At 44.2% G+C, this 24487-nt stretch overlaps 1 protein-coding gene across 1 annotated transcript in view; it reads right to left on the bottom strand.

Annotated features, from left to right (window-relative positions):
- The window catches only part of COPB2 (coat protein complex I subunit beta 2), a gene marked incomplete at its 3' end in the record, with an annotated part of 69670 nt that overhangs the window by 18985 nt on the left and 26198 nt on the right, over positions 1-24487 (bottom strand). The window contains 5 exon segments of the mRNA XM_078775792.1: positions 2480-2622; positions 4382-4481; positions 16341-16487; positions 16605-16753; positions 17302-17428. Of these exon segments, the coding sequence (XP_078631918.1) occupies positions 2480-2622; positions 4382-4481; positions 16341-16487; positions 16605-16753; positions 17302-17428 (666 nt within the window).

Raw genomic sequence — 24487 nt, 5'->3', positions numbered from 1 at the left:
GAACTGATGATTGAATCTTCAGACAGATTGAGTTACTTCAGACAGAGCTTTGCCGTTCTTTTGCCTTTGTCCATTGAGGAGCAGTGCTATTCTTGTTGACAATCCTTTGCCCCTTCCAAACCCCAGCATCAAATTTCTTTCTATATTTTCTACGTAGCATACGACACTTTTTGGTGAGGACACTGGACTGGGATCACAGAGATATAGGCAATACTAATAGCTATATGAAGACAGCAGGATTAATTAATTTGGATTCTTCAAAGGATGCGGGCTTGGGGAGTGAGGGGCGGGAGAGGAGTTAGCGAGGGTCGAAAACATCATGGATTTGGATGGGTTTTGTGTTCTACATTCTTCAAGTACCCTCAAATGACAGAGATATAGGAACTTCAAGTTCTTAACAGTCTCTCAAACTCCTGGGTCTCACAATCAGCCATGATCTTTCTTGGGCAAACCACATTTCAAAGTTGGCCTCCTAAGCCAGTCACTGACTGGGCATCCTCGACTACGAAAACCTTCAGGGTATACTCGAGTGGTCGATACTTAGGGTTTCGGTTTAAACCCTTTGACCGGACACTTTAGACCCATTACACCCTTTGGACCTTTAGACCCCAACTACTATTGGATGTGGGGATGTACATGACCTTTAGACCCCACAGACCCCTTATACCCCCCCAGACCATTTACACCCCACAAACATCTATAAAGACTTCTTGCAATATGCAGACTATACTTTTTTCAGCAAGTTATGCGCAATCTCCACCCACCTGGGGACTCTGCTATAATCTATAAAACAGAGACACACCTTTCCTTGATATTCCCTCACCCTTTCCATGATCCCCCCTCAGATTTGCGATTTGATCTCTAGTACCTCTTCCTCTTCTGAAATCATGCTTGTTCAACAGGCATTTCTCACTTCATGAAGTCTTATATTCTGTGTTTAATGATCTTCAGTAATATCTTGCCAGCATGTGAAATCAAGGCAATGAATGGTTCAGTTATTTCAACATTCTCTTGGTTTGCCTTTCTTTCGCAATGGTTCGTGTACACCAACTGTTTCCACCTTTTCTGCCATACAATCCTGCTCCAGATCTGTGTACAGATAACTGTTAAAATGCGATTGCCTCCTCCCCAACTACCTTAAAGATCTATACTGTATTGGAATTTCATCAGCACCTGGTGCTTTTCCGTTTGCCAGCTCTTTAAAAGTTCTACGAACCTCACATTTTATCACGATTGGTTCTTGCTCATATTCTCCATCTTCGAAGGATGCCATAATATTGCGATCTTGAATAGAGTTCCGGTATAGTCCTTTCATCTTTCTTTCACCTGTGTTCCTTCTGTCAAATCTTTTTCTGTTCCCAATCCTAGACCTAAGTGATCTCTCTGATGCTTTTAAAAACATCTATCACTTTCTATCTCTATGCATGTCTCTTTGAAATGTTTCTGTCTTTCCTAGCTTGTTGTTGGAAGTCGGCATTGATCTGCTTAATGTCCTCTCTAGAAAAGTCTTTGGTTTTCATCTCTTCTGTCTGCAATATTTATTGGCTCTTCTGACAACCATTTAGCCTTCTTAGTTCTACTTTCTTTTGGCCTCTTTTTTACAATGTCTTCAACGTCTTGTCACAATTCATCTGGAATTCTGGCAACCAGGTCCAGCTCTGTAAAACGTTTTTTTTACCATTATTTCAAGGTCTTATCTGGTCAGAGTTTTAGATATTTTTTTCCCACCTTTCTCACTTTGACTCGTAGGTGAGCAACAAGGATTTTTGGATGTGCTCCACAGTCTGTGCCTGGCAGTGCGTTGGTAGATTGCACAGCTCTTTTCCATTGGCTATTAGTGGTATAATGAAACCGTGTCAACCATCTGTTAAATGTCAAAATAATCATTTTTAAGAGTTCAAGTTATTTGAACATTTTTCTGTATTTGGCTATGTCCGTCGATCAAAAAATGAAGCAGAAGAACCTTTCGAACCCAGCGTTGAATTCTGAGGGGTTTTAAAGGGTAATTATAAAAGTTTCTAAAGTGTTCTTTTAAAGGGTTCTGAAGGGTAATTCTAGAGGGTTCTAAAGGGTAATTCTAATGGGTTTCGTTTGTTTCTCGGCCTTGCCTATTTCATATTAAAAATACCAAACTGAACAGCTTCCTTCGGACACAAGTGCGATTTTCTAAAACCTCGAGAAAAAACCCCCAAAAAAACAAACCTTTTGGACTATATATAAATTAATCCGACAATGGATTGCATAATCGATAATGACAATGGGCACAAAATAAAAATTTATGACAAAGCTGAATGACGATACACCTGAAGTTCCCCTAACCCAACCCTACTCACTCCTCCTTCTCACTTCCCCCCCCCCCCCCCTTCACCTCCCCCAACACCCTACACCCCCGGCCTCGTTTGGATCACATCAGTAAATGTGGATCAATTTAAACTCACAGGGTAAATTTCTTAAAGAGTGCACTCCTAACCATGCCCACCTTCATTATGATGCTGCCCTCATCATAGCCTAGGGCAACATTATTGGATCCCCGCAGAGATGATACACACCAGGCACGCTCCATACCATAGCTGAGGGTGATTTCAGGCCTGTACGTGTTGGAATGCCAGATGCGCACAGTGCCTGTGATGAAGGAAAAAAAGAGCAGGGGATAACATCCCAGTGAGCATCACTTGGCAAACAATGCACCAATCAGACAATTTAAGAAATGCAACGATCATTTTTGGGCCTCTTGGTACCTCCACCACCAAAGGTGGATGGAGGTTGTATTTTCACCCTTGTCTGTTTATGTGTCTGTCTATGAGCAGGATATCTCAAAACGTTATGGATGGTTATTGATGAAACTTGGTGGGCAGGTTTGGTGTGTGACAAAGAAATGGATTAAATTTCGGTTAAGATCCAGATGTGGATAAGATAATGTTTTAAGTGATTCTTCACCATTGAGATAGGGCCAAAAACGATATCTCAAAACGTTGTGGATGGATTCGGATGAAACGAGGTGGACGATTTAGCAAGGTGACACACACAAGCCAATTAGATTTTGGTTTAGGTCCGGGTGCAGATCCAGCCTATCATTATGATACAAAACATAAACTGTTCAGCCTGACGGACGTATGCGCTGTACCGAGTACCGTTTAGTTCTGTCTGTTTTACTTGTGGATAGTGAATCAATTACCAGCAATACTTAATGAGGGCTGGTGGATGCTTCAAAAATTTCTGGCTTTTCTGCCCTATTTTATTTTTACCTCCACCACCAAAGGTGGATGGAGGTTATGTTTTCACCAGTCTGTGTCTGTTTGTTTGTTTGTTTGTTTGTTTGTTAACAAGATATCTCAAAATGTTTTGGACGGATTCGGATGAAATTGGGCAGCGAGGTAGTGTATGTGACAAGAACGAAATGATGAAGTTTTGGTGAAGATCTGGATTTGGATCCAGCTACTATAAAAAATTTTTATGTGATTCTTCACCATTGGGAGATCGGGATATAGCAGGATGTCACAAAATGTTATGGATGGATTTGGACGAAACGTGATGGAGAGGTTGTGTGTGTGACAAGGACAAATAGATTCAATTTTGGTGAAGATCTGAATATGGATTTGGATAGGAGAATTATTTAATTTTTGAAGTGACTTCACCATGGAGTGATAGGAATAAAACCAGCATATAGCAGGATATCTCAAAAAGTTATGGATGGATTTGGACAAAACTTGGTGGACAGGTTGTGTGTGTGACAAGGAAGAATCGATCAATTTTAGTGAAGATCCGGATCCGGCTAGTATAAATTTTTTAAAAGTGATTCTTCACCATTGAGAGATCGGGCCAAAAACGATGCATAGCAGGATATCTCAAAAAGTTGTGGACGGATGATTTGATTAAATCTGATTCTGTATTGTGATTTTCTGGTCTACCCTGGGATACAAAACGTAAACTGTTCACCTAGCGGAGGTATGCTCTCTACTGAGTGCCGTTCTAGTTCCCACTTTAACATCTTTCTGTTTATACCTCAAATTGTGTTCATGCATGGGGCATTGGGGCATTGAAAATGTTCTCCCAATGAAAAACCGATTGTAAACATTTTTTCCCATTCATGAAACTTTTTCAGTGCCCTCGTCATCATATTGACTTCAACTTCCTTGCATAAAACATGGTTGATTTTTATGACCCATGCTGCCATTCTGCTCTCAGGTCTTTGTTAGTCCTACATTAACCAGTTTATCATGCTGATGAAGGACAAATGGCGACAGCTGTAGCGTTTAGGCACACCTCATCATTCATCGATGAGTCATCAGCCCCAACAATTAAACATATTTAGGCATAAAAGGAATCCCATATCTGAAAATATATCAGGGAAAGTTAAAGTGGATCATAGCAATGTCACTACCATCCTCTGAGCCTGTAATGATGATAGGTAGCCCAGGGTGAAAAGACACGCAGGACACGTTCTGAGCATGTCCGTCCAATGTCTGCACGCAAGTCTTGTTCTGGAAGAGGAAACATCAAATGCTTTATATTTACTTCACAATCACATGGATGTGTCTTGGGAGTGCAACAACAACATCTTCACAAGGTAGGATTACAACCACATTATTCCTTTTTCTAAATTTGGTTTGGGGGATTATTTTGGGATAAGCTTACTTTTCATAGTAGAATATTGGAATGGTCATCCAAAGTTTCTATTATTCTTGGATGCAAGAGTCAAGGCTCGTGGAAGAGTCAGAACACGGAATGGATCAGGATGCAACAGCACAAAAGGAACAACAGAAAGAGAAGGGGGAAATGTCAACAGCAGGGCGGAGGGACAAAACAGATGGAGACAGGCAAACAAGGGAAGCGGGTATATGATGAGGGGTAGGGGAGAACGAAAGGGGGTGGACAAGATGGATACAGAAGCAAAATGTAGGGTGGTGGGGGGGTGGTTTAACGGGTGTAGAAAAGATCATGGTTTTCGATGGGGGATGATTTGCGATGGTGGTGAACAGCTGTTTTGAAGACCTGGAGGGAAGAATGAGACCGAAAAGAGTATGGAATGTGGTTTCACAGGTGGGGAAAAAGAGGAACAAACGAGTGGAGGTGATCAGTGGTTCTGGATTTTGACAGTTTCACTAGGAGGGGGTTAATGGTGGACCACGTGCATCCTGCAGATACCTGGGGGTGGGTGTGTGTCCTGCAGATTAGAGTTATCCATATTGTGTCGAGTGGCATTATTTAGGCCAAATGTTAAGTTTTGTTTTTAGTAAAGATAAATTTGAAACCCAGCATGGTATATGGCAAACCATGTAAAATGGGAAATGATATCCAGTGCAGGAACAAATGAAGAATAGCATTATGAAAATAAAAGTGTCAGTGAATATTTATTTAAGACGTATGAAAATACGATGGAATTTTGACCCCTTTTTCCCATAAGCTCCTTACATTCCCCTTCTCTCTTATGTCCCACACTCTGTCAGAGTATCAATGCCTGAGCAAGAGCTATACTGGGTAGTTGTTCAAGCAATAATGAGTAATTTGTTCAAGGTGCCTACTCTTTTTGCCTACTCTTTTTGCAGTACACCATGGGATCTTTAATGTCCACCAACTAACATCGGCAAACGAGACGCCCATATAGCGTCCACCCGAGAAACGGAACACACACTGAATAATCACCCTGCCTGTGAAACACAGGGATGACAGCTTATAGCTGGGTCTGGATTTGAAATGTTCCCCTTTCCACCCCAAGCCTCATCCTCCACTTCAATAGCCCTTAACCTCCTTCCTCACTCACATAATCTTCACCTTCACCGCTCTTCCTTTTCTAAACCGTAATTTTCTCAATTCAGCCAAATGTAATAAAAAGGAGCATATAAAATAAAATAAAATTCACATTCTAAATCTACCAGCATCCCCTTATATTTCAATATTCAAAGCTAATGATGACATTTACAATGAAAATATTATTACAAATAAGCATATCCATAATATTGCCTCAATACGTTGTGAAACAACCGCTGAAACAATTATGTGAAATTGTAATGACTGACAGTAGAGGTGACTCCAGAGTTATTCATGACCAAATCTGACAATACGCGACTTTCAAATTGACGTAATCCACCCCCAAAATGGTCGGAGCGCATGCACAGAAACCACAGGAAGCTGAAGGATTTGTGGCAAAACAAAATGCATTATGTGTCCGGGATAAGGATTGGTATTTGGAATTGCTCACCAAGCTTCTGACAGATAGCCTCAGCTCACTGAACGGGCACCTACTCATACTGGTGACCAGGTGGTCAGTGCAAGGCCCAAGTGGAAGGACGTGTGCTACACAAACCCACCGACAGATCACTACCATTGAATAGAATGTGTATCCAGGTTATTCTGATCACTGATGTGAAGGGTGTGTTGTGTGTGTGTCTGTGTGTGTGTGTGTGTTATATACACGGCCAATGCTAGAATGAACCAGCAGTAAATGGTATGAACCCGACACCTCTAATCCACGGATATTTCTCGTATTCTGATATTTACATGGGTCCGGTTTGCATTCAGGAACAGAAATTTCCACTTTATCATCTAAATGCTGAAAATTATGTTTAAAAGATCCAAGTAGTCAGGGAATATTGCAAAAATCTGGGAACAAATTCCTTACCAAGAAATTTCTTCACCAATGTGTTTGTAAGGGTGTCCACGAACACATTTCAAAAAGTTTAAATTCAAGTCCCCTAGGGGAACCCGTGACAGGGGTCAACTACCTTTTTTAAGATCAAATTTTTCTTATATTTACATTCTGGGTCACAGTATCTGACAGGAAGCATCAAAATTATTCAAAGTAGGCTCATTTTAAAGCTAAGAACATATCTGACATGGTGATACCTAAAACAAATCAATATGTTAAAAAGTTTACACAATTTTGAGCAAAACAAAATAATTTTTTGTCATTTTTGGGGTAAAAATTAACTTTTCTGGTCTACAATTCATCTTCTAGGTAGATACCCCTTCGTTTCATTTTTCTGAAAGTTTCCAGCAAACTGCCCAAGATATGCAGCCTTAATGTATTATAAGTAAAACATTCTGGTATTTATAAAATTGAAACTATGAAAGGTCACTGACCTTTATTGTTTTCCCTTATTGTAACATAAATTGTAATAACCGTTACAGGTATTTTTCTTTTGTTACCCTAATTTTTTAACCCTAGCTTTTTCCTTTGTAGGGCAGTACAGGCTAGCAGTATGGACATAGACATTATTCCTGCTCCTCCGCTCAATTGCTTCATCTGTGAAGGCCCGGAGACGCCAGCTCAGAAGCTCGCACAGGCAACTCCTAAAGGCTACCCTACTCTGTTGGCGTATGCAGAAGCTGTTGGAAATGCTACAATTTTGGAGCGCATGAAGGAGGCATGGAATGTCGGAAGACTGAGATACCACTTCGAGTGTAAACGTGATTTGTACAACATGTCTGTCAAGGTCACCATGAAGTCAACTCGTAAGTGCGACCTGTTTTACTAGGCAGGGAATAATTATTTACTGACCTGAACATTATTGTTTAAATACTGGTGATATTTCATGTGAACAAACTTCTAAAATAATTCACATTTGATTTATTGCAGGGGCAGCAGGGAAGGAGAAAGTCAGCACAGATGAAGAGACGACGCATTTTCTCTGGGTTCAGTGCATCGACTGCATGCAGTTCTACGAGTCCACGTTCCGTTCAGCTTCTGTACAAAAATGTATGCATTCTTTGCAACCAGCCCGCTCATCTCTTCCCAAATCATCCAGGTTAGATTGAAGGGTGTAACAATTTTATGCAGAGTAATAAGCATAAATCGGTCTAACTGATGACATTGTATGTGATGGGTAGTGATGGGTAGTTATGTGATGGGTAGTGATGGGTAGTGATGGGTATGTGATGGGTAGTGACGAATCAATACAGTTATTATTAGAAGTATTCACATTTTGCATGGGATGGGATCGCATGAACTGGTATTGAGCCACTCTCCACTCCCTTACAGAGACTGCTCGAAAGAGATACCGAGTTCCTGACAATTTGACTGCGGATGGATTGAAGACAAGCTTGCTGAAGACAGCACAGGGTCGCAAGGACGATTGGGGCACTGAAGTCACTGGCCGCCTGGAAGGGATCAACGACTTCGTAGCAGAGGAAACCCTGTATCATTTGCGCTGCATAGTTCCATTCGAGACAGGTGGTCACTACTCCAAGACTAAAGATGTAAGTGATCTAAAAGTATGATTCTTACTCAGAGGCGAATTCAAATTCAATCATTCAAAGTTGAGGCATCTATCTATAATTCCAGTAATCTCTGTGTGTATGTTTGTATGTTTGTATGTTTGTATGTTTGTATGTCTGTATGTCTGTGACCGCTGTTTCTCGACAACCACGGGTCCGATATACTTGAAACTTGCCAGGTATATTGCTGGGGACCCGAGGATGTGCCTTTTCAAGGTTTCATATTAATCGGAGAAGTAGTTACCGAGCTATGTCCAAAAAACGATTCAACCAATCAGAGAGCAGCGAGCTATCACGTGTGCCGAACGTGGCGAACAGACTCTGCCTCGGACGGCACATTTGAGAGCGTATTCATTTATTTCACGTTGGAAAACTATGTTGCCGTTAAACTATGTTTTAAAACTAATTAAAACTAATTTGCGATTCATCGTAACTGCGATTTGCGACCTTCCGGACAGTGAAGACTGCACTTCCGGCAGCCAATCACAGAACGCGTTATTGCGTAGGCGTGGCCGATGTGAGAGCGAGCCGAGCCGAGCGCGTGCACCATTACGGTTCGTAATTCGATTTCTTCCGGAGAAAATAATAATTTCTCGATTTCTTATGCGCATTATTTCTCCCAATTCAGTCAGAGCGAAGGGCGGAAGCGAAGAGCGTTGTTTTTTTTGTTTACGGGCGTACGGGCGGGGTAGAGCGTACGGGTAGCGTTATTTATTTTTTTTGGCAAGGAACGGGCACCCACGTACGGGCATGCCCTAGTATTATCAAACTCTGGTACTTGAAAGTTATTAATTATAACAATCTTTTATCCTCAGGTAGGAAGGAAAGCGGATGAGGAGCGAGCGGCTGTATTCTATGAGCTCTGCGAATGGTTAGACTCTGAACTCGAGCACAGGGTGATGACACTTGACCAAGTCCACAGAAAGCTGCAGCAGTTTGATCAGTCACCAAATCAGAGCCTCGCATATTCGAAGTGGCTAAAGAAGCAGCTCCAAGAGAAATACTATGACACTGTATTTCGCGTCACAGGAGAGGAGGGCAGATGTGCTCTGTTTGAAAGTGCTGCGGCGCATCATCAATACGCCAAGGGCGCACGGCTGTATTGTCAGCTGATGAAGCAACTCGAAACTTCGCCTAGATACAAGGAGACCTTCGAAAGTTTCACTGCTCACGGGAATCACGTTGTCCGTTACTCTTGCCACGATTGGTCTGGCACCTGGTGTGACATCTGTATCGAGCAGAAACTGATGAAGGGGGCCAAGTCAGAAGGTGGTTTGAGCAGAGGGAGGATGAGGAATAGTGATTCTGGCCACAAGTGCTGGGTACAAACCCTCAACCACTTCTCCGATGTCAACCAGCGCATGGAGGAAGGTGCCAAGAAACATGGTCCACTCCACAAAGACCTTGCCAAAACTCGGATGAAGCGAGACGCTGAAGCGATTGGACTTGCCCTGAAGTGGTTGGAGGAGAACAATCCCTTCGATCACGATCGAGACAAGCATTTGCTTGTATCCTTCTCAACAGGATTCACGAGCACTGCAGATGACACAGTCAATGCTGAGAGAGCGGCTGAAGTAGGGAGGGAGATGCAGATAAAGCTGGACGGAAAGTCAGTGACATCGACCATGCAGGTGAAGTTCAAGGTACAGGCCCTGTCATCGCTCAGAAAGATTCCCAAGGTCAATGAGAAGAAGATTCACCTAAACTCACTCAAGTTGTTCAACCGACTGATAATTTTCGCCCAACGGCATATGACAGTCGAGACAAGCTTAAAGTATGAGCTGACTCCCTTCCCCTGGTCCTTGTTCAGCAACAAAGATCAGAAAATGAACAAGGCGAACAAGGCAGGCTTTTCCAAGACTAGCCTGAAGGAGTTGACCGATCCGCTTGACCTCACTGACCAAGCCTGCTCCAGTCTGGTGGTTGATGGCAGATGGCTTCTCTACATGGTGAAGTGGGAACAAGGTCAGACTTGGCAGGAGATTGCCGACAGTTACCTGAGCTACGTGCAGTGTCTCGGCCGTCGGTCTCAGAAGATCACTGTTGTCTTCGATGGCTATAACAGCTCGCCAAAAGATCACGACCACATCCGGCGTACCAAGAACTCCTGCTGTGATCTACAGATTCGACCGGATATGATACATTCGACACCAAAGGCAAAGTTCATGGACAACACTCATAACAAGAGTGAGCTCATCCATCTCCTCTCTTCAACATTCCGGAAATGTCAGATCACCGTGGAGCAGTGTGACAATGATGCTGACACTTCGATTGTGAGAGCGGCACTGGCTGCTGCTACAGATGACTCTGTTGAGGTCAGTAAAATTTTGTGTAGGTATTTTACTTACATCAACTACGATTACTTTTGATTTGTTTCTGTGTTGATAAAACAAAACAAAAAAACCTTGACATTGGCACATATAAAACTAATTAACTGAGTTAAATAAAAAAGGAAGAGGCAATGTTATTTTTTTTTAATTTGGCAAATGCAAATGTTGTGCTGCACTGGGCATCAGTAAACACATGATCGTCATTTTTGTAACGTCAATTGTATTTTGATGTGCCACATTGTTATGAAAGTGCATTTATCCTCAGAAAAGAAGAGTAGCATAGTTAAATAACTTTTCAATTGTTAAGTTCACCATGTTTGCAAAATTCAAGACGCTTTGCTCATATCTTATTCTATTTTCAGGTGCGGGCGGAAGACACGGACGTGCTGATAATGCTGGTACACCATAGCTCAAGCACCAACCATCCACTCTTAACCACATCGAAGGGCTCTTACGATGTCAGGAGGATCCGAGCAGCTCTCTCTGAAAGACAGAGGCGGTACCTGCTCTTTACTCACACCTTCACCGGTTGTGATACGGTTTCTGCAATCGGGGGCCACGGGAAAACGCCTCGATTTGACAGGTTTTGTGCAGGGGACATTGATGAACATATGGACATCTTCCTTGACGTACGGGCTACTAAGGACGTGGTGATCGGGGCTGGTATTGCGATTTTCCAGCACATTTACCATGAACCAGGTACTACTTTGGGTGCAATTCGATACAACATGTTCTCGCGGAAGGCGGCGGCCGGGCTGATCAAACCAGAGACTCTACCTCCAACAGAGGGTGCAGCTGCACAGCATTCTCTCCGTGCCTATCTCCAAACCCGGGACTGGATGCTGCTGCAGAGCATGTCTTTGGACCCCAGTGACTATGGATGGACGGTAGGGGTTCGTGGTTATGAGCCAGTTCCAACAGTAGACCCCATGGCTCCTGAGGAGCTGCTCCGGTTCACGACCTGCAATTGTGCTGGAGATTGCAGCAACCGGCGGTGCAACTGCAAGAAGAATGGTGTCAAGTGTATCTCAGCATGCGGAAGTTGTACAGGCATTACATGTATGAACTGTATCCCTGATGATGTAGAGTCTGGAGAAGAATTATTGGAATCATCAGAATTATTGGAATCTCCCGCGATGAAGCTATCTCTGAGGGCCTTTCACTCACTCACCGCAGGCAGGTAGGTGGTCTTTCTGTCTTCTACCGACTCCTCTCCGGCCTTGCACCCCCAGCTCTCTCTGTGCTCTGTCCCCCAAATATTCCTACAGGTCGCACAAGATCTGCCAGCAACCCTCTGATGGTTAAACTGCCGAAATCTCGGCTCTCTGCTCACCTTCACTCTTTCATTCCTCTTTTCTCCCGCCTCTGGAACAAACTCCCTCACTCCCTTCAATCCCACTCCTCCCTCCAGGTCTTTAAAACAGCTGTTCACCACCATCTCTTATCTTCCCCCATCCAAAACCTTGATCTTTTCTACCCCCGCTAATTCACCCCAGATCCACCTTGTTTGAATTTCCAACTTCTTTCCTGGAAGTCCTGGCCGTGTCCATATGTTTTATACCTCTCCCACCCCACCCCCCCTTCCCATGCCCCCCCCCCCCCCCCCAGAGCCCTCGCCCTCTCTCAGATCTCTCGATGTCTCCATGTCTCTCGGTCCCTGCTCTCAAATGTTGTGTTTGTGTCCTTCCCCCTCTCTCCCCATCTTGTCTACCGCTCCCGATGTAATATGTTTTTGTGTCGGTTTGTCTTTCTGTGTGATTAATGTTCGCTCTTTCACGAGCCTCGATCTTGTACACAAAAAAAAAAAGAAAAAAAAAAAAAAGATACCTCGACTCCTGAGGTATTTGACATTGTGGAGCAGTATTGATTTAAACCCTTACACAAAAGCGGACGAACCGATGGTAAACCGATTCCGGATTCCCAGTAACGGTTATTACAATTTATGTTACAATAAGGGAAAACAATAAAGGTCAGTGACCTTTCATAGTTTCAATTTTATAAATACCAGAATGTTTTACTTATAATACATTAAGGCTGCATATCTTGGGCAGTTTGCTGGAAACTTTCAGAAAAATGAAACGAAGGGGTATCTACCTAGAAGACGAATTGTAGACCAGAAAAGTTAATTTTTACCCAAAAAATGACAAAAAATTATTATTTTTTGCTCGAAATTGTGTAAACTTTTTAACATATCGATTTATTTTAGGTATCACCATGTCAGATATGTTCTTAGCTTTAAAATGAGCCTACTTTGAATAATGTTGATGCTTCCTGTCGGATACTGTGACCCAGAATGTAAATATAAGAAAAATTTGATCTTAAAAAAGGTAATTGACCCCTGTTGACCCCTGTCACGGGTTCCCCTAGGGGACTTGAATTTAAACTTTTTGAAATGTGTTAGTGGACACCCTTACAAACACATTGGTGAAGAAATTTCTTGGTAAGGAATTTGTTCCCAGATTTCTGATAATATTCCCTGACTAAAGTGTTATAGGATTTATTAGGGCAGGTTAAGTGCTCGGCAAGCCGAACCGATTCAGTGTAAGCACACACACAGCACATTCACAAAAGGCCTCATTTAGCATTCATACATCATTTTAAAAGTCATGTATTCTAGCAATATAACAGTTATCCCAGAGGTGGAGGTAATGTTGATGACCAATTAAAAAACAACAACAATACGTTTGAACATTGGATGACAGTAATGAAGGAGAGAAGGCAATCATGACATGCTCAATTACTATTGCAAAGTTCATTGTTAAAGATATTGCAGGTCTGGTTATAATAACTGCTTTGTGCACCGTTATATCCTATTCACTTACAAAAAAGCCAACAATGAGCATCACATTTCAGAGGACTGTTTATACTTTATAGGGTTTACCTACTTGGTAGCAAGTCATAATATAAAAACAGATTGCCCTTAGTAGCCAAAGACAGGTGTTCACACATGACATGCAAACACCTGGGAGTGTGAATTTACATAATTTGTAGGAGCAGTGTAGCCTGGTGTCAATGAATACTTGATGAGATAACCAGTTGAGGCAGGTATTTGTAATTTGTTTAGGGTGCCATCACCAACCCACCTAGTCATCACAAAATAACTCGCCTCCTCTACCGTTGGATGTTTAACTTTCCCCAACGACCAGTGATGGAAAAGGGGGTGCCAGATTTCTGTCTCTCCGATGCACGGAAAACATTGATTCATCACCCAGCATGCGAAACACCTGGGTGACGGTTTAAAGCTGAGTTGAGATTAGAACCCAGGTGAGATAGCTGAAAGGAATATGCATGCCTCGAAGATACCCTACCATCCCTGAAGTAAACTAGGGCTTATGCTGGTACTTGCAATGTTGCACAAACATGTAGAACTAGCAAAAGTACCCATCCGCAGTGACAAACATGAGGCAGAGAAACACACGGACAAACACCATGGCTTGCAATTGTTTTTTTCTTTTGGATAAGTGTCCACCTCCCCCTCCCCCCCTCCCTTATAATAGCAATTATAAATTAGCTCTGGTGTAACCAATCACCTTCAAGATCACATACCAGGTTAATTGGCCTCCACCTGTGCTAAATTGTAGTTATCCTGATTATTTCACAATAAAATCAGCTGTTCCTGTGGGTTTCATCTGCTGGGTAGTGAATTTCACAGCAAAGATTCAACCATGAGCACCAAGGAGCTTTCAAAAGACCTCTGGGATAAAATTGTGGAAAGGCATAAAAATATTTGAAAGGCCTTGAATATCCCTTGGAGCACAGTCAAGACAATCATTAAAAAGTGGAGGGCGTATGGTACCACCAAGACACTGCCTAGATCAGGCCGTCCCCCCAAAATGGATGACCAAGCAAAGAGGAGATTGTTCAGAGGCCAGCGAGGCCAATGTCAACTTTGAAAGAGCTACAGGCCTTTTTGGCAAAGACTGGTCACTGTGTACATGTGACAACAATATCCCAAGCACTCCACAAGGAAGCCATTACTCAAAAAAGCCCACTTTGAGTCCCATTTGATGTATGCAAAAAAAGCCACTCCGGAGTTTCTGAAGCCTTGTGGCAAAAGGTTTTGTGGTCTGACGAAACGAAGATGGAACTTTTTGGCCAAAATGCAAAATGTTATGTTTGGAGCAAACCCAACACAGCACATCACCCAAGAAACACCATCCCGAATGTGAAGCCTGGTGGTGGCAGCATCATGTTATGGGGATGTTTCTCATCAGCAGGAACTGGGGCACTTGTGAGGATAGAAGGGAAAATGGATGGAGCAAAATACAGAAAAACTCAAGGAAAACTTGCTGCCCTCTGCAAGAAAGCTGAAATTGGGACGGAAGTTCACCTTTCAGCATGACAACAACCCAAATAAAAGCACAGCCAAGGCTACACTGGAGAGGCTAAGGAACAAAAAGATAAATGCCCTTGCGTGGCCCAGTCAGAGCCCTGACCGAAATCCAATTGAAAATCTGTGGCAGGACTTGAAGATTGCTGTCCATCAACGCTCCCCACACAACTTGACTGAGCTTGAACAGTTTTGTCCATAGGAATGGGCTAATATTGTCCATTCAAGGTGTGAAAAATTGGTAGAGACCTATCCCAACAGACTCCCAGCTGTAATTGCTGTCAAAGATGCTTCCACCAAGTATTAACTCAGGGGGTTGGACACTTATCCAACCAAGATGTTCTCGTTGTGCATTTTAATTAATTTTCTGAAATTTGTAGAATTTGTTTTTCACTTGGAAGTTGTGGGTTACGATATAGAAATAAAGGTGGAAAAGTCTGATTTCATGCATACTAATTCCAGCCAATAAGTCAACAAAAGGTGAAAATTTTGAAAGGGGGTGTAGACTTTCTAGAGACACTGTATGCATTGTCGGGGTTAAGTTAGGACTTCCTCTTATTCATCCAGCATTCATCCAGTAACCATCCAATATCCCCTACCCTGCTGTTGTTCATCTCCACATTTTATGCTTCCATTCCTAAATAATGGTTCAACCCTTCACCTCCATAAATTTAACACCACCTGTTTGCCCTTTCATCTCCCACCTCCCATTAGAAACTGTCATTCATAGTCAAGGAGAGACAGATATTTATTCATGACCCGGTGGTCTGGCGATCTGCAGGTGATGAGGGTTGGGGCGAACCAGAGAACTCCCCTCGTGGTGGACCTCAATCCGCAAGACCGCATTAACATTTACTCAATGCATACAAGCATGCATGCAATACTTGAAGGGGGTATTATGACTTATGATGCACCCTGAGATTCCTGTTATTAGACGCACCTTGGAAAAACGCGATGGTAACATGCTAGCTTACACCTTAACACGGCATTTGTCAAAGGAGGAAAAACCCACAGGGGAAAGGGAGGAATGAAGTTACTACAGCCTTTGTCATATGGCCCTTAGTCCCCATGGCGAGTTTGGTGAAGATTGGATAAATAACGACCGGAATGCATCGTGGTCAAGAAGACAGACAACAAATTGCATATTTTGGTCGAGAAAAATAGCACGTCGGTGCCAAGAAACAAAATTGGCGATTTTTATTTTTCTCGTTTGGTGAACATTTTGTCTAAACTCAAAATAAAATCCCAGAGGAAGCCCACCTCTAAGATAATTAAATTAAACCAGCCCCAATAATTAAACCCATAGCTACAGCTCTAAGCAATCCAATGCCAGTGATTGGCTTATATGAAACAATTAAATCATGCTGTATACAATAAGTTTGGTTTGTTAAAGCAATGTAAACATACCGAACCTTTTCATGAGGCTTTTTATAAAAAGCGAGACAAGCGTATGCATGTATAAACACCTGGTAATCCCAGATCTTGACCAGACGGTCATCAGCTCCAGAGATGAGGTAGGGCTTGTCACCACCGCTGTAATAATCGACACAGTTGACCCCTTTCTCATGACCTTCCAGTGTAAAATTAGGTGTCGAAGACCCGAGCTGCCAAACCTACATGTCGTAACACAAAACAATATTTATAACAAAGCAGAGCTCACACAAGTGGGCCGTGCAGGATATCATGCAAGAGGTCTACATGCCAATAAATGTCACCGCTTCAATGCCCACCTTGATTGTGCGATCAAGTGAAGCGCTGGCGAACTGGTTGTTATCTTTGGGATTAATGACAATCTGCATTACATAGTGCGTGTGTCCTTCAAAAATTTGTGAACAGCTCCATTTCTTCTCCCAGTCCCAGAGTTTGATGAGCATGTCATCTACGGTGTCCAACATCACAAAGGAACAATTAACCAAATTATGAAGTAAACGTTTCCAAAAATTATGCCTGTGAAGGTGCATTCTGGGTAGCAAATTTTCTCGTATCTTTATAGTTCAGATTCACACAGGTTCAGATTCATATATCACAGCCCAGCAACAAACTTGTACAAACTTTTATTTTTATTCTTGACAGGAGTGAGGTTCATGGAAGAGCAAAGTAGAACTGAGTCGGACAAACATCAAGGGAATGAAAATGAATGAAGGGAATGAACAAATATTTTTGAAAAATAATTTCGAGTTTTCATGAAAATAATACCTACTCTGGATGCACGACCTTGCAGCGATTGATTTTTTTATGATATGGTAAAAACATCCTATGGTTATTGCCTTGGAAGGAAAACAAAATAAGCGATTTGTGCAACAAGACATAATTTACTACCTGCCTAATGTCCTTTTGCATGGTGGAAAAAGATGACCATACAAGGCAAGCTTCACTACTCACTGACCATGCAAAGAAAGTTTAGCCACTCAAAACATGTTTACATACCGCTGCTTGTGAGGATGAATGGTTGTGTCGGATGCACCGCAATACATCTGATGTAGTCCGAGTGGGCCTCAAACATGTGTACTCGTTCAAGAGTGTTATAGTTGAAAACGCGGATTTGCATGTCATCCTTTGAAGAGAATGACAAAAACAAGATTCAGAGTATTAACTCAATGGGAAGACCATCATGATGACACAAAGTGCCACCGTTCACCTTTGGGCACACTTGTGAGGAAGAGACAGCGACTAAGCACGTAACTTTACCAACACATTCACTCAGTCATTCTAAACAAAATTCCACGACATGCACACTTTGTCTGTGTTCTTGGTATTCATCTTTTATTTACACACACCAAAAAAAATCACAAACGTTTTCTCAGGGTTGTCTTCATAATCTTACTACAATGGAGCAAACGTGGATGTGACAGAAACTCCAAAATTGATGTGGGGGAAATAGCACCACCTTTGGTGGTAGCCAAAGAACCATGACAATTACAACTACATGTGGGCAGGGTACAGCCCGAAGTGGAGATCGGTTTCTGAGGTTTGGGACATGGAATGTAGGGACAATGACAGGGAGATCAGAAGAAGTGGTGGAAGTATTGGTCAGAAGAAGAGTGGACATATGTTGTGTGCAAGAGACAAGATGGAAGGGAAGTGGTGTGAGAATGGTGAAGGGTAGGCAGGGACAGAAATACAAGTTTATGTGGCAAGGGTGCCTGGAGGGCGTGAATGGTGTTGGTGTCCTGTTTTCTGAGGAGTTTGTAGACAGTGTGGTGAGTGTGACGAGAGTGAGTGATAGGTTGATGATGGTGAAAATGATGATTGGAAAGCTCTTGATGAACGTCATCTCGGGATATGCTCCGCAGGTTGGTCGAAGCGATGAAGAGAAGGTGAAAGCCGAGCTAGGTGTGAGGCAGGAGCACCGGCCCATAGGGGAGAACAGTATTCCATTGAGCTGCGGATGAAAGCCTTGCATGTGGTGAGGAGCTCAGGTGTGCCGAGGAAGGACTTCGCACGACGGAGGATGCCCAGTCGGCGACTGGCTTTGGAGGCCAGCTTGGAAATGTGGTTTTCCCAAGAAAGATCATGGCAGATTGTGAGACCCAAAATCTTGAGCGACAGAACTTCTTGGAGAGGATTGTTGAGAAAGTAGATGGGAGGGTTGTCCAGGCGATCTTTTTGGAGAGACATAGTAAGAGTGTGAGATTTGTCAGGATTGAAAGACATGTTCCACTTGTTTGACCAGACTGTGATTTTGTCCAGGTCTTCAGAGAGTGAGGAGGCTGCAGACTGCCGATCTGAGGGAAGAGGAATGGAGCGGCCGAGAGTGGAGTCATCAGCAAAGAGAAAGAGAGGATTTTCCAGAGAGTCGGAGAGATCATTGATAAAGACCAGAAAAAGCACAGGGCCAAGAACACTGCCTTGGGGAACTCCAGCCTGAACAGGAAGGGGAGATGAGAGAAATCCATTCAGGGCCACACGTTGTCTACGACCAGAGAGGAAGTCCGCAAGCCATGCATGGAGATTTCCATGGATACCATAGGAGGGGAGTTTGGTGAGCAGAGCTGGGTGCCAGACCGTATCGAAGGCACGTGATATGTCAAGTGAGACAGCTCTGATTTCCTGTTTGGCATTGAGGACCTCCATCCATTGTTGAGACAGCAGAAGCAGCATGTCCAGAGTAGAATGACCTGGTCTGAATCCAAATTGATGATCGGAGATCAAGCCATTGGAGAAGAGGAAGGATTTGATATCCCGAAGCAATGATGGATTCCATGACTTTGCTGATAATTGGGAGCAGGCTGATTGGTCTAGTTGCAAGGATCTGTTTTTGCACCTTTTTTTTGTGTAAAGCGGCAATGTTTGCTGATTTCCAGGATGCTGACAGATGACCTTGAGCAAAAGAGAGGGTGAAAAGAACAGAGAGAGGGTGAGATAGAGCGGCAGAGCAGGATTTTAGGACCCGTGGGCTGATGCCGTCTGGTCCAGTTGCAGAATCAGAGTCGAGGTTTGACAAAAACTCCTCCACCTTGTCAGGAGAGAAGGACACAGAGTCCAGGAGCAGTTGGGTTCGACTGGGTGGGGTGGGAACAGAGAGAGATGAACAGCGAGAGAACAGAGAGAGAACAGCGAGAGAACAGAGAGAGAACAGAGAGAGAACAGAGAGAGGGTTACTCTCTATGTTGCCATCCCATTCATTCTCTGTATTCAACAGCATTTCCATATGTCTTTTCCATCTTCCTTTAATTCCATCTGGGTCCACAACGATTTGTCCCACTTCATCCTTCAAGCAACTCACCCCCATCACATCACACCTCTCTTTCGCTATCTGCTTTGCAATCCTGAATACCGCTCTCTAACCCACTTCCGAATCCAAGCGTTCTCCGAACATTTACCTACCTGCCTCCTGCGCCTTTGCTACCTCTTTCTTTGCAGCCTTATAACTTTCATGCTCTGCTGTTTCTGCTCCCATACCCTTTGCCTTCTGCCACTCCTTGAACTTCTTCCTCTTCTCGTCAATCCTCTTTTCAACTTCATCATCCTACCACCATGTTTCCGAGTGCCTCGGTGGTCCTTTTGTCCATCCACATACCTCACCAACGGCTCCCAACAGACTAGCTTTCATCGACATCCAACCACTTTCAAGCTCAACCACATCATCCTCGACCCTACTCAGCCTCTCTTTTAATGCCTCCCTTACTGCCACCTATTTCAACCTCCACACCTTCATTCTCGGTTGGTACTTCACCCGCCGAGCTATCCTCGCACCTTTCACCCTTATATCGCAGACGACCGAGTGGTGCTGTGAAACAGCCTCCTCCCCCAGGATCACCTTTTTGTCCCGGAAGTGCCCCCTATCTCGCCTACGCACCATCAGGTAGTCAACGGTTGTGTCGACCCAACTGACATGTATGTAACAAGCTTATTATCCTCTTTCTGGAACCGAGTGTTAGAAATCAACAAATCAGCTCCATCAGCGAACTCCAAAATCCTTTCACCTTCTCCATTTCTCACACCATATCCATAACCCCATGAACGCCCTCAAAACCGTCCATACTCCTTCCCACAAGTCCATTTAGGTCTCCTCCGACCACAACAACTTCCTCATCTTTCACGTTTTCCATCAGCTTCTCTATAGCACACCAGAACTTGTCCTTCTCTTCATCGCTCCGACCAACCTGCGGAGCATATCACGAGATGATGTTCACCAAGAGCTTTCCAATCATCATTTTCACCATCATCAACCTTTCACTCACTCTAGTCACACTCACCACACTGTCTGCAAACAGGTCAGAAAACAGGACACCAACACCATTCACGCCCTCTGGGCACCCTTGCCACACAAACTTGTATTTCTGTCCCTGCCTACCCTTCACCATTCTCACACCACTTCCCTTCCATCTCGTCTCCTGCACACAACATATGTCCACTTCTTCTGACCAATACTTCACCACTTCTCCTGATCTCCCTGTCATTGTCCCCACATTCCATGTCCCAAATCTCAGAAACCGATCTCCACATCGGGCATCAGGCATTTCGTCGTCGTAAATAGAATGATTTCCACCCTTGCTTCGATCGGGTTCCCCACCTTGAGTTTTGACGAGAGGGAGTGGGGTCCCCCACGGGGTACTTCGGGCTGTACCCTGCCCATATGTAGTCGTAATTGTCATGGTTCTCATTTTGAGGCTGTTTTTATGGCCGGATGCCCTTCCTGACGCCAACCCTTTTAGTCGCCTCTTACGACACGCAGGGTTACGGTGTCCCTATTCTAAACCGGGGTACACACCGGTTATGATATGGAATGATATGTTGTGATCAATAAAAATGTATTTCAAAAATGCCAAGAATTATAAAATGAATTTCCAAGAATGTGCCACTGCTCATTGCCCACCGAATGTGGACTGAGAAGGGTACTCCTGCCAGGAGAGTGTGAGTGACCGCACACATGTTCAATGTGCATGCAGTGTCTGCCATAAATATGAGATGGTCATCTATCTATAATTCCAGTAATCTCTGTGTGTATGTGTGTGTGTCTGTGTGTGTGTGTGTGTGTTTGTCTGTGACCGCTGTTTCTCGACAACCACGGGTCCGATATACTTGAAACTTGCCAGGTATATTGCTGGGGACCCGAGGATGTGCCTTTTCAAGGTTTGAAATTAATCGGACAAGTGGTTCCCAAGGTATGGTCACCGTACTCGCAAGCCGTTCGCTTTGGCTTTGCGAATGGACCAAACCATTTCATGTAAATAGAGGGGGGGGGGGGGGGTTCTACCGTACTCGCAAACCGTTCGCTTTGGCTTTGCGAATGGACCAAACCATTTCATGTAAATAGAGGGGGGGGGGGGGTTCTGTGGTCGTTACTGCCACGTGGTTTCAAAGTTTTTTTTTTTTGTTGTTGTTTGCACGCATGTTTTTTTGCACCCACGTACGGGCACGCCCTAGTCTCTCTATAATTCCAGTAATCTCTGTCTGTGACCGCTGTTTCTCGACAACCACTGGTCTGATCTAATCGAAACTTGCCAGCTATATTGCTAGGGACCTGAGGATGTGCCTTTTCAAGGTTTCATATTAATTGGACAAGTGGTGACCAAGTTGTGGCCATTTATTTAGCAAACACAAACATAGGGCGCCGCCTTGTGGTCACTCCTCCCCCATTCTTCTCCAACTTGGACCACGTGCGTAATGGCGTTCTGCGCACGCGGCCACGCGTAATGGTAATGGCACGCGGCCACGAAAAGAGCAGGGGAGATCATCAGCAGAACGCAACCTCGACGGCAGGTGTCCAGTGTCGGTGTTGGAGAGAGAGATTGGGGATTTTGAAGGGGGCCTATTGTTATCTCTCTATAATTATTTTTTTTTTTTTTTTGTATACTGAATCGAGGCTCGTGAAAGAGCTAACATTTACTTCACAAACAAATCGACCAGACAAACAAAATACACAAAAAGAGGGAGCGGAAGACAAGATGGGGAGAAAAGGGGAAGCACACAAACACAACATCCGAGAGCAGGGAGATGTGTGGAAGGGAGAGGGCCCGGGGGGAGGAGGCATGGGAAGGGGGGGGGGGGGGGGGGAGGAAGAAGTATAAAGCACAAGGACACCAAGGACTTCCAGGACAGAAGTTGGTATTTCAAAAAGGGGAATTGGGATGAAATTAGCGGGGGTAGAAAAGATCAAGGTTTTGGATGGGGGAAGATAAGAGATGGTGGTGAACAGCTGTTTTAAAGACTTGGAGGGTGGAGTGGGATTGAAGAGTGAGGGAGTTTGTTCCAGAGGCGGGAGAAAAGAGGAATGAAGGAGTGAAGGTGAGCAGAGAGTCTTGATTTTGGCAGTTTAACCAAAAGAGGGTTGCAGGCAGATCTTGTGCGACCTGTAGGAATATTTGTGGGACAGAGCCCAGAGAGAGAGCTGGGGGGGCAAGGCCAGAGAGGCGTCGGTAGAAGACGGAAAGACCACCAACCTGCCTGCGGTGAGTGAGTGAGAGGCCCTCAGAGATAGCTTCATCGCGGGAGATTCCAATGATTCTGAAAGCTTTGGTTTCAACAGCGTGAAGCCGAGCTAGGTGTGAGGCAGGAGCACCAGCCCATAGGGGAGAACAGTATTCCATTGAGCTGCGGATGAAAGCCTTGTATGTGGTGAGGAGCTCAGGTGTGCCAAGGAATGACTTCGCACGACGGAGGATGCCCAGTCGGCGACTGGCTTTGGAGGCCAGATTTTAACTGTGGTTTTTCCAGGAAAGATCATGGCAGATAGTGAGACCCAAAAGCTTGAGTGACAGAACTTCTTGGAGAAGATTATTCAGAAAGTGGATGGGAGGGTTGTCCAGTCGGTCTTTTCGGAGAGACATCGTAAGAGTGTGAGATTTGTCAGGATTGAAAGACATGTTCCACTTGTTTGCCCAGTCTGTGATTTTGTCAAGGTCTGCAGAGAGTGAGGAGGCTGCAGACTGCCGATCTGAGGGATGAAGAATGGAGCGACAGAGAGTAGAGTCGTCAGCAAAGAGATAGAGAGGATTTTCAAGAGAGTCAGAGAGATCATTGATGAAGACCAGAAAAAGCACAGGGCCCAGAACACTGCCTTGGGGAACTCCAGCCTGAACAGGAAGAGGAGATGAGAGAACCCCATTCAGGGCCACACGTTGACTACGACTAGAGAGGAAGTCCGCCAGCCTTGTGTGGAGATTTCCATGGATACCAAAAGAGGAGAGTTTGGTGAGCAGAGCGGGGTGCCAGACTGTATCGAAGGCACGTAATATGTCAAGGGAGAGTGCTCTAATTTCCTGTTTGGCATTGAGGACCTCCATCCATTGTTGAGAAAGCAGAAGCAGCATGTCCAGAGTGGAGTGTCCAGGTCTGAAACCAAATTGATGATCAGAGATCAAGCCATTGGAGAAGAGGAAAGATTTCATATCTGAAGCAATGATGGATTCCATGACCTTGCTGATAATTGGGAGAAGGCTGATTGGTCTGTAGTTGCTGGGATCTGTTTTTGCACATTTTTTGTGCAAAGCGGTGATGTTGGCAGATTTCCAAGCAGATGGAAGATGACCTTGAGCAAAAGAGAGGGTGAAGAGAACAGAGAGAGGGAGTGAAAGAGCGGAAGAACATGATTTTAGGACCAGTGGGCTGATGCCGTCAGGTCCAGTTGCAGAATCAGAGTCGAGGGTTGACAGACACTTTTCCACCTAGTCAGGAGGAAAGGACACAGAGTCCAGGAGCAGCTGGGTACGACTGGGTACGGTGGGTACAGAGAGGGATGGGTTTGGGACACAAGATTTAGAGGCAAACACAGAGTTGAGGCATTCGGCTTTTTCACGTGCGGAGTCAGCCGTGTGGCCATTTAAGGTGAGGGAGGGGATGGAGGGGGAACAAACACCAGAAACAGATTTTACCAGACGCCACCAGGATTTGGAAGAGGGAGACAGATAAGAGAGTTCGGTCCTGAGGACGGAGAGATATTGTTTCCTGGCTCTCCTGAGGGTGGACACACACTTGTTTCGGGCTTTGTGAAAAGAAATGAGATTTCCTTTCGTTGGATTTGCTTTCCAGGAGACGAAAGCAAGTTGTTTCTGGGCAATAGCCTCACCACAAGATTCCGTGTACCATGGACGGGAGGAAGGGTATGACAACTGAAGATGAGAAGGGATAAAACTGTGCATGAGAGAGAGCAATTTACTTTGGAAGAATT

The sequence above is a fragment of the Myxine glutinosa genome, chromosome 4, assembly GCF_964187855.1.
Source record: "Myxine glutinosa chromosome 4, kmMyxGlut1.1, whole genome shotgun sequence".
Taxonomy (NCBI): Eukaryota; Metazoa; Chordata; class Myxini; order Myxiniformes; family Myxinidae; genus Myxine; species Myxine glutinosa.
The sequence above is the reverse complement of the archived record's forward strand: the minus strand, read 5'-3'. Positions and strand labels throughout refer to the sequence as shown.